Source organism: Oreochromis niloticus, linkage group LG11 (assembly GCF_001858045.2).
Source record: "Oreochromis niloticus isolate F11D_XX linkage group LG11, O_niloticus_UMD_NMBU, whole genome shotgun sequence".
Taxonomy (NCBI): domain Eukaryota; kingdom Metazoa; phylum Chordata; class Actinopteri; order Cichliformes; family Cichlidae; genus Oreochromis; species Oreochromis niloticus.
Window position 1 is genome coordinate 34,266,725 of NC_031976.2, and position 11,338 is coordinate 34,278,062.

Genomic DNA, 11,338 nt, shown 5'->3' on the forward strand with positions numbered 1-11,338 from the left:
CTTCCAAGGAGTCAGACATTCTTTAAATTTTTCTAAAGTGGCCTTAAGCAATAGTTCTTCAAGCTTTCTGGTGGAGTTTCAAAGTTTTCTTTGGACACTGGCTGCTTTTTCAGTCCAGACCTAGTACCTGATCATTTTCAGAGGAATATTTTCTTGTTTCTTTGCAAAGCCACTTAGTACTGACAAAGATTCCCCGCAGAAAAAAAAATGTACCTAAAGCATGAGCCAGTGTTTTAGCTACACATAACAAACAACTTATTTTCGCTGTGCAACAGGCTGGCAACCTGTCCAGCATGTACCCCACCTGTCGTCCTATGGAAGCCAAGGATCTGACTTCTTAAATTCAAATAAAGACTGTGAATGTCACACCATAAGTATTCATCTTAATGTGGCATGGCTGATCAGCAGACAGATGTAAGCTGAATAGATAAAAGTTTGGCTGGTCTCCAAGTAAGTAAAAAAGTGCAAAAAGTGTTAAATCATCCCCAAGTCTATTCCACTTGATGAAATTGGCTCTCATGTAGGTCAAACCAAAAAAAGAAAAACTAGAAATTCCCCGTTTCAGAGAAGTTCTGTTTGATTTACCATCCTCGTCCATTAACAGCGCCTCAGATTAGAGCCCACATCAAAGCCTCCAAAAGTTCAAATAGCAGACACATTTCATCAGCTGTTGGAGGGAGACTGAGTGAATCAGGCCTTGAAGGTGGAGCCAGTACTGAAGGAGACCAGTATGAAGAAGAGAACTGCTTTAGCCTGAAAAAACATGACTCGAAAACCGACCAATGTTAATCCAGACTTCAGCCTCATGAGTTTAACTGTGCTATTTTTGGTACCAGACACATTATCTTTGTAAAATAAAGGAAAGGAAAAGAGATTGGCTTTCCATGTGTGGCCCTCACTGTGAGGCACAGAGGACCTTAAGTCCACAGTCACGACTTAAATCCAGTTGAGTTAATTTAGGAATAGTTGAAAAGCAGCCAACAAGTTGTGCTCGGCTTATGAGGGAACTTCTACAAGAGTGTTAAGAGTGCTGTATACAGGAAGAGTATGTAAAGCTGTTAACAAAGCAAGAGGTGGCGACTTTAAAGAATTTAAAATGCAAAACCCACTTTTGCTTTATTTACACTTGCTACTGAATCCACATGTTACTTAACAGTAATAATCTATTGTGATGTATTACTATACGACTAAAGGGGAAAGCATAAGCACTCAGAACCATCCGTAACAACTTAATGCTATTACAAAGAAAACACCTTCATGAGAAAACGGCTTTTTACACCAACGAATCATCAATGAATCACACACACCACAGAACAGCTCTGTTTAGAAGATTTACTAATGAAAAGTTGAATATTAAAAAAAATGGAGCAAGGCATGATTTGTGTAAATATTTTTCTGTGGAAGCAAACAAGTTTAAACATTGAGTCGTAAAGAATCATCCACAAAGGGAAAAGTACAGAAAAATAAAACAAACACACATAAAAACCCATCCAGAACATTTAGAAACACAGTTTTAAATAGTGCAATATAAAATAAAGTGAATCTAGCTGCTTGATCTCTACAACTACAGTGTATGAAGCAAAAGAGTGGGTGATCATGAGCTCTCTCAATCACACCCACAGGCATATGAAAGCTCACCAGAGGGATGTGGGTTTGGGTGATGTGACAATAATAAAGAAGCATTAATCTACCCACTACCACTGATTTTGTTAAACTGCTTATGGTACTGTGCCTTTTCTTTTAAAACTGTATGTCTGGATGTATCACAGCATTGTAGGGAAAGCTGCAAATCAATCATGGCTTGAAAGGTTATAATATGGTTATAATTGATGCTTTTTTTGAACCAAAACTAGAGATTATTGTTTATAGTTGCTTTACTCATTTAGATTTCTTGATTGAAAATGCATTATTTTATTATGACGGAGGATTTTTATCTGGACCGGTCTGCTGGTTGCATCAGTAGGTAGATGACAGCTTCAAGGACTTTAAGGTGCAACAGTCTTACTGGGTAAACTCCAGCAAACCTTTGTAATACAAGGGGTGGTCTCACAGTAAAATCAATCTTTACAATATAAATGTAGCCTGAGTTTTGCCTCTTTTAGGCCTGGTTTAGACTTCTGCGGGGAATCTTTGCAGAGCCCACACGTAACCTGCGCAAGTTGCCATCTTTTATGCCTTTGCTGGTGCATTATGTGTTAATTACTGTGTGGTCAAGTCCTGACGTTTCATATGTGGTGCCAGCTGATAGAAAAAAAATGTAATTTGGGGACTTTTTTCTCTTCTGGGGCGCTGCTATTTGTAGTGGTCAGTTTTTTCCGCAGGCAAACATATTTGTCCTTCTAGTTTTTCACTTCTTTGTACTCTTTCCCTCATGTCCATTCTGACAGTTTCAGCACTCTGTTTGCTAGAGTTGGCTGACATTTATGAATTCTTACATTGATGCTATGATTATTATTCCTTATACTGAAGTGATCACTGTTATTCTTTCACTCGTAACTTTAAAAACTGCTCGAAAAAACTAGCACACAAAATAAACAGGAGGAATCGATGGTGGTAAACAAGTCAATCACAGTAACATTGGGTTGCATCCACCCAATGTGTAGTTATGTTTCACTGGAGGTGCATGTCGGGTTAAGTCGCAGGGTTTGGAGGGGTTTGCCGTTACATCGAGGGTTAAGGTGTAGATTTCCCGCTGAAGCATAAATCAGATCTAAGTCTTAAAACCAGCAAATCTGTTCCTGGAGTGCTGCTCACACTTCTCACTGCATCTCAATTCGATTCTTCCTCATTTCGGAAACAGCTCTTATTTTGCTTTTCCACCAGGCTAGCATAAAGGCCTTTGTTATTCATCAGCTCCTCGTGGTTGCCCTCCTCCTTCACCATCCCTCTATCGATGACAATTATGTGACTGGCCTTCTCCACAACACTCATCTTGTTGGATATCAACAGCACGGAGCAGTCTTTTGCTTGATCCATTAAAGCCTGGTGGACCTGTAGAGCAAAATCATTATAGTTTCAAAGGAAAAACGGCTTTAAGAAATATGCAAAATCCCTAAAGATGAAGAATTTCCTACTTGATATTCGTTCTCTGTGTCCAAATCACTCGTGGCATTGTCCAGAATCAGGACTTTAGGACGTCTGATTAAAGCTCGAGCGATGGCAATACGTTGCTTTTGGCCTCCAGACACCTGGCCACCCTTCTCCCCGGCATCTATGAAACAGAAGGACGTACCAACAAAATTTTGCTTATGTAAAGCCTTAGAAAATATGAAACGTTGTGGTACTGTTGGTTTGTTTAAAGTATAAGACTCTGTATATCCCTGTTAAACGCTGAGATTCTGGGTCGAACCTGTGTCATATTTATTCGGCAGTTCCATGATGAATTTGTGGGCGCTGGCCAGATTTGCAGCCCTATACATGTCCTCATCAGAGACATGCTCGTAGCCATATTTGATGTTCTCTCGAACAGAGCGAGCAAACAGCACACATTCCTGGCTCACCACAGCAATCTATGAGCAAACAGAATGAAGACAGGATATTAGTGACTGTGTAATACTCACAGCAGACTCTAAGCAGGGCTTTCAAAGAAAACAGCTGCAAAATAAAGCTAAGAAAAAGCACAAATAAGTATCCTTCTAACAAGATAAGACACATGACAAAGGAGTGAATTTAAACAGGAATTTGGAGGAAAAACGTTTAGTAAACTGTGAAAATGCTTCCCTGTCATTATTAGCTACAGCTCAGGGGCTAATTTCATTCCATTTCCATTTTATGCAGAATTCACAGGATGTATTTATTATCTTTAACTTTAGTTTAGCAGTTAAGTTTGTGGCATGCGGACTTGATCAACCGTTAGGTGTGAATAGCCACAGAGGTTGATGTTGATTATGTCTTTGTTCCCAGCACAGTTAGCTAAAACTCAACTAAAACTAGGTGTAGAAAATATTTAGCTGAAATAAAATAAAAAATACACTTTTGAAAAAAAGGAAAGAACTGAAATAATATTAGACACTTGAAAAAAAAAGGAAAATATACAAGAAATGTATTTCGTTTTAGCCTTTGGTCAAACTTGCCCTAACAGTGAGTCTGATGAGGGTTTGATGCATATAGTTACTGGGACGTTTGGTATCCCTGTGACTGCGAGTCAGTTACTTTCAAAATAACAAAAACCTAGCAATGAAACTGGTCAATTTTAATTGTAATTATATGTATATTAAAAAATAAAAAATAAACAGAAATCCACTCAGATTTACTAAACTGGGCAAAATGGCGTGTGAACACAGTCCCCAAATAGTAAAACAGTATTCATAGGTGTAGTTACTTTTTCTAAGCGATGTACAAAAGTTGCGTTGTTTTCTAAATTTGGATGCAGTCAGTTCATTTAAATATCAAGCGCAAAAAATAAGAGATCAATTTACATGCTTAATTACAATTTTCTCCTCCCTATGTTTTGCACCTTCAGAAGGGGACTCCCAGAAAGACATACAGAACAGTCACAAAACTCTCTGAGTTCTTACCTCTTACTCGCAATCGCTTTGTAAATACCAGCAGTACTTAATTTTACACCAACTGGCACAATGTATTAGTAAATCCGGCTCTAAATGAGACTAAACTAAATTGAAAAAATAACATGAAGATAAATACTAGTTAGAAAATGCAAAACAATAATACCTCTGCATTTATTTCTTCTACAAAAGGTATAGTAAAATTAGATTCTAGTAAAAAACATAAAAAAATAATAATATATAGAAAAATATGGCCCTGAAAACTATCCTCAGTGGATCCCAACAGGCTAAAAGTGTTTACTGTTGCTTTTCCACAGTGATCAGGTCTTTTAAAGCTAAAATATGATGTTATTGACCTTTCATCATTTTAAAGAAGAAATGTTTAGGCATTAAATCTTCTTCTGTAAATACTGCATACAGAACTTGCATCACACTTAATAATTTTAGAGCAACAGCTTAACAGCTTATAATTTAGCTTTATAAGCTGTTTTTCCCCCAGTGGCCAAAAAACCCCACTTAATGCAGCTTTAAAGGTGCACTCTGGAATTTTCTTGTAAACAAACCAAAGAAATGTTTGCGTTCAGTGTTTCTCATGGCACCGTTAAGCATAAAGATTATAAATACAAACACAAATGGGATCAAATATCTGATATTCACAAACCTTGTCATGTAGGTACTGGTCTTTGTAGCTATTCAGCGGTTTGCCATCCAGCAGGATCTCCCCTTCTATAGGCTGGTAAAACCTCTCCAGCAGCTTCACGCAGGTGGACTTCCCTGATCTATTAAGCCCCACGAGGGCAGTGATTTGGCCTGGCTTTACCTCCAGAGATATATTCTGGTGAAAGAGGTATATTTTAAGGAATGCTTTAACTTGGAGTATAATACATGCACAGGACAAATTAGTACATACCTTAAGGACAAGATTTTCTTTATTATATGAAAATGTAACGTTTTTGAATTGAATGTGTCCCTGAAGATTTTCAGGGGCCAAAGTGCCATCTGGGGGTACTTGAGGTTTTCTATCCAAATATTCAAAGATCTTCTCCGAGGCTCCAATTGCTTTCTTCACTTGTGGGTAATATCGCATGACAGCCTGAAAGAGAAGTAGCCATGAATAAGAGGAAAAAATGTGCATCCATTTATGCTTCTTCTTGGCCGACGGCTCACCTCAACAGCAGAGGCAAACTGCAGCTCGTAAAGGACGAACGACACGAGATCTCCACTGCTGACGGCCCCCCTGGTCACAAGCGTGCCCCCGTAGTACAGAATGCATACCTTCAAAGCTAGGGTAGTCATCTGGAGAAACAAGAACCATAGCTTACAGAGTGATCAACTGTAAAATGAGTGACATTAAGTATTAATGAGTAATTGACCATGATGCTGAAGTCTACATTTACAGTGTACCACCTTGGTGTACCCTCTTTTAGATTTATTGAAAATTGCTTTGTGTGATTTAAAGTTAAAAGGATCCCTTTATGCACTTCACTTTGAAACGAGAGAATATAATAAGCACCGAAGACTGCAGCTGGACAAATGTTTGGTATCTGCTACACTCCTTACCTGCTTATTGTGTGATATAATGATGGGTTTGGCCTCTTAATAACAAGGCCTATATATATTCATAGGTGTGAGAAATGCACTGCTTAAGTGATAAACATCCTCTGTCAACAAAGACTTGTACCAATAGTGATGTAGGCTGTTTTCTCATTCCAGACACCACCAGAGGAATTAGCTATGCATGTCTGAACATACAGCACAACAGCAGGAGCAGGAGTAGGCAGGTTAAAGGTCAGATCTGATTGCATTTATGTTTTCGTATGCACCGAAAAGCACAATAGATCCTCTTTGAAATTTATGATCATATTTCCCCTTGTGTATTTATCTCAGTTACAATTTCTAGCTATAAAAACAACAAATAAAAGGTGTTTAAATGTCTTGTTAGCCGCCTTTAGACTCTCCCACTGTCACATATTCACACAAGTCAAGCTAAACAAAAACTGCAAATACTCTGTAACATGGATCAGTGTTCAACTCACACTGTTAGCCCAGGTAGAAGCCGCATAGGCAGCTGCCTCCTTTTTATTAAGGGCGTAAGTGTCCTCCAGGCGCAGTCTGTACTTCTCTGTCTCACCGTCCTCATTGGCAAAACTCCTCACTGTCTTCATGTTTGAGAAGGTCTCTGTGGCCACTTGGTTAGCCTTTGCCAGTGACTCTTGAACTTGCACAGCAATAGTCTGAAATATAATGAAAAATTAAACTATGGAGTTTGAGTCAGTAAATCAAGACACACCTTATTGATTCGTCACTAATGTAACTGATCAGAGGAGAGCTGATGAACAAGTAATTAAAGCTAAATTTTTCACATCACCTGGTGGAAGCGTCCGGTGAGCTTGGGTATGACCCAGATGATGGGCAGCCCCATGCATGTGAGCAGCGTCATTTTCCATGACTGGCTCACCATGTAGAACAAGAGGAAGCCGAAACGTGCCGTGTACCACATCAGAAGACTCAGCTCCTCGCTCAGAGCTTCACTCACGCTGTTGGTATCAGTGGTAATCCGTGACACCAGTTCACCTAACAGTACAGCATGAGTCTTCTTAAAGGGATCACATTTTAAGTGTATATATACTTCTTTTTTCTGGATTATTTGTAACAAGTTCACAAAACTTTTTAAGAGGAAACTGAGATTGGCCTTTAGGGTTTTAGTTATTAATTAATGAAACATTAATCTTGTATACAGTTTGTACATAATTTACCTGTTGAAGTGGCATCAAAGAAAGCAATCTCCTGTTTCAGCACGGCCTGGAAGACGACTCCCTGCACCGAGGTATGTATGCGGCTCATGGTGATATTGTACGTGAGGTCACATATAAACTCGAGCACAGCACTGAGACATAAAGCAGAGAAAGAGTTACACTAAAAGTACATAAAATATTATTACAGCCATATCCTTAAGCTTTTGTTAAGCTTCTGTTGTACACATATCAGAATTGACTGAAACTACACTACATGGGTTGGAGGAGGAGCTCGGGTGTAAAAAGCATCCTAGGTTAACGTTGACCATCCTCACAACACTCTTTCAGTTCATTTCCGAGTATTAAAAAATAAAAACTCCCGGAAATTTTTAGCAAACAGATTACATGTTTTTTATTTATTCTAATTAAATCGTTCTGCATTAGTAAACAGAGAGAACCTTTAAAAACCAACTTTAATAACCAAAGAAGACAAAGGTTATATTACCTGGCAATGGTCATTAGTGTCATGATTGTAATGGCCTCTGTGAAGGCGTCAGGTGCTTCTTCATTCATGATCCAGTCAGCCATGCGTCCAGTGTACTGAGGAATAGCCATCTCACCTGAAAGCAGGTGTTAACATTATCACCATACTGATCTTTGGCAAAGCCCAACTGCCAGGTTAACTTTTACACTCAGCAGCGTCAGTGGACTGTGATTACATTTCTTTATTTGCCTACAATTACGGTTTCATGTTGCTGGCATTATTACAGATATGCAGCTAGTGCTGCAGAAAACAAGACCTTTTTTCCTATACTTAAATTAACAGCATGAGGACACTGACACGAACACAATGATAACTACTGGATATAATTTCAAAACACTGTAGTGGCAAGAAGGACATACACGCTTTAATTTAAACGAAAAGAGGCATATTACAATTTAGGCTCCAGATTGATATTCTTGGACTCTACTAAAGGAGCTCCACACATGATTCAAAGTTCAAAATAATCCTTATTTATCTTATACTGGGCCTTAATACAACCCTCTAGGTTATTCACTGTCTGGAACGGGCACATTTATCACCCTTCCCCCTCTCTTTAAACAGAATGTTTGAACAGCAGGTGGCTGAAGCTTCTCTCTTCACAGATGACCAAGTTGGGGAAATCAGCTCCCAATGACATTATACAGAGTCAGTAGTAGAAAAAACTATCTGAAACAGAGTCTGAAGCATGACGTTACTTTCACGTATGCTAACCTCATTATTTGTCACTCTGGTGATGTTTAATATGAATATACACCATTGTAATACTATAAATATGATGGAAATAAAGAAAAAGCACAACAGACCCCACTTCAAAGGTGTTATTTCACATACCATAAGACGAGAGAAAGACAAGTATCAGCACAGCAACAAAGCGCCAGAAAAAGGGCTGCATGTATCCCATCAGTCTCTTCAGAGAGGCCCCAGTCTCCTCTTTTGGCTTCTGAGATGGTGTCCTCTTAATAAAAGATGAAATGTACTGGCCCCAGGAGATCAAAAGAGATGACACATACCGACTCCAGTAGAGCCAGGCCACCACTGTCACAATATAACCCTGTAACACCTGCAGGACAAAGGACAGGTTTAATATAACCATTATATATTTGTTTATTTAGCTTAGATGAAATAAATTGGTTTTGGTTTCAGATCTTGTTCCAGGCTGAGTATCTTTTATACATTATTTTTATTTTTCTGCTCAAAAACAGTTAAATTACACTGGAAGCTGTTCAATTATCTGAGATATCTACTACTAGAAATCTAATAAACACATATAGAGCAAAACTAGATTCACTTTTTCATTATATTAATCTGTAAATGTGAGTTTTGTCTGCTGATCAGACTTAAGACATGTGAAAGCAACAATTTATGTGTATCCCAGCCATGCTGGCAGTAGTCACAAAGTTGTTAAGTGGTTTTCTGTCATGAAACAAAAGAAGAAGAACTGAAGAACTGCAGGGTGGCCAGTAACAGTGGTAAAGGAGGTGGCCACAAATAGCAGTAACACAATGTAAAAACATTCCAAGTAAAAATAGCATAAAAAAATATAGATTATAGATACATTAACTTGTGTTCATGCTTCTTATTTCAGCCAAATGCTCCTGATATTTTCATTATCTAATATATTTGATTGTTGTTACTGATACTGCAGTTTTAACTGGCACTTTTACAACTTTCTGCTGCTGGAGAAGTTACTGATATAGAACAATAAACTGCAACTCTTATCATAAGATTTGTGTAACGCATTTTAAACTTCAAAGTAGCTAGTAAGAATCCTGCAGTTCACAGACAGCTTTTTGCACGTAAAAAAGCAAATTTCTTATTGAGATATGTCCCCTCAAAGTGCATTAGGTAATGATTTCATATTTTCCTTCTTGCAGCTCACCAAGGTTGCACATATTGTAGCATGGCAGGCAACAAAACACATACACTCACCCTCTCCCAGGAGTGCCACCCCCACAGTTCCTCCATGGTGGACTGCCCAAGCACCCAGAGAAGAGTAGCGTACACTGGGAAGTGGAAGCAAAGGACCCCTAAGCTCTGGAGCCCCTCGAAGCTTTTAGTCCATGGTAGGCTTCCAGGATAGGTGAAGGCCAGGAAGGCAAGGACGGAGGCTCTGGTCAGGGCTCCTCCCCATAGGATGATGAACGGATGGGAGAGCAGGAGAGGCGAGAGTTGGGACAGGCGGATGGTGTGCACCACACACACATCCAGGCACACGCAAAGCACCGGGAAAAAGTAGCTCATCTTCTGCATTACGCACACACTCTGCAAAAACAAATGACAGAGACAGCTGAGTATTAATATCAGCACAATATGCAAACATGCAAAAACATAAAATACGGATGATCTATGTGTCACCAGTGGGCAATCTTTGACAGAATCTATTGTATTTTTACTTTTTCAACTTATACTCATTTATTAACGTTTTAACGCACCATGCACTAGTCTTTGTACACCAGAGTATTTCCTTTTTCGCCTGGAAGAGGGACATTACGTCTATATGTGTTGGGTAGATGGGACTGACGGATCAAACATGATGCACATAAAAATGGACACCTGGTCACTTCTACCTCCACACCAGGCCTACATTTTGAATGCCTTTCAAAGACAATGGTCCCTATTTACTTTCACTTTGCTGCCGATCGCATTTACTTTCATTTTCTGCTGCCCTGATGATTTCTTTGAAATGGCTCCGTGAATAAACCAAACATCACACACATATACAAACAATTATGGCAAATGTTCACACCTATTATCATAAACAGCATTGATAGCGTACACTACATGAATTTACAGGGGATAGCAACTGTTAAAATTACCCTTAAATCCAACCTACCTACTTACTCAGTTTCTTTGCGACACGACAAATTTGCTTCGACGAACGTCGCAAACCTTTGAAAAAGTCGAATATAACCTCAGACCAAGTTCAAAACGTTAATTTAATATCTACAAACCGGCAGCCTGTTCAGTCACGAACCGACGACCAGTGACTGGCAAAACTGAAACCGAAACTAACTATTTATAGAGCCTTGGTAATGGAAAGTCCCACATACGTCCTCCTACCGAAGACCAACGACAAACAAAACTTACCTTTACTTAAACCGTGACGTTTTTATTTCAACATTATTCCTCAGAAAACTTGTTTTTGAAGAATAACTTCAGTGTGTGGAGTGCCTGCTGCCACCAACACTGCAAAGTTGATAGGATGTGCCTGATATGAAAACCAGTCCAACAGCGACCCCATGTGGCGAGGAGGTACAATTGCATGAGCTTTTGACTCTAGCGTCTCCAATGAACAACAGCTAGAATCACAGTAATTACATAAATCGCTTGGATATATATTTTTGTACTTTCATATATTCATTCATTCATTCATGCATTCTGGTCCCAGAAACAACAGTAGACTAAATAGCTATGTATATTTTTTTGTGATGTAGTTTTGATACATATTGTTTAATTATCTTTATTGGTTTAGACTGAGTGTAAACTCAGACAATAATAGCCACATGAACCTCCTCTGAGATCTTCCTCTTTTCATCTCACAGAAGCAGTTGCCT

General features: G+C 38.9%; 1 protein-coding gene across 3 annotated transcripts; it reads right to left on the reverse strand.

Annotated features, from left to right (window-relative positions):
* Positions 1-1,317: 1,317 nt before the first annotated feature.
* Positions 1,318-11,010, reverse strand: tap1 (transporter 1, ATP-binding cassette, sub-family B (MDR/TAP)). Of its 3 annotated transcripts, none has more exons than XM_005472846.4 (13): positions 10,872-11,010; positions 9,714-10,046; positions 8,616-8,844; positions 7,746-7,860; positions 7,262-7,392; positions 6,874-7,079; positions 6,542-6,739; positions 5,673-5,801; positions 5,416-5,598; positions 5,167-5,340; positions 3,350-3,509; positions 3,075-3,211; positions 1,318-2,991 (listed from the first exon to the last, which is right to left on the reverse strand). In XM_005472846.4, exons 2-13 carry the CDS (start codon positions 10,032-10,034, stop codon positions 2,770-2,772), a joined length of 2,205 nt encoding a protein of 734 aa, XP_005472903.1. In that variant the 5' UTR covers positions 10,035-10,046; positions 10,872-11,010; the 3' UTR covers positions 1,318-2,769. The 3 variants fall into 3 exon arrangements, with proteins under 3 accessions (XP_005472903.1, XP_003443100.1, XP_005472904.1); XM_003443052.5 differs by lacking the exon at positions 10,872-11,010 and adding an exon at positions 10,626-10,785; XM_005472847.4 differs by lacking the exon at positions 10,872-11,010 and adding an exon at positions 10,618-10,785.
* Positions 11,011-11,338: the final 328 nt, after the last annotated feature.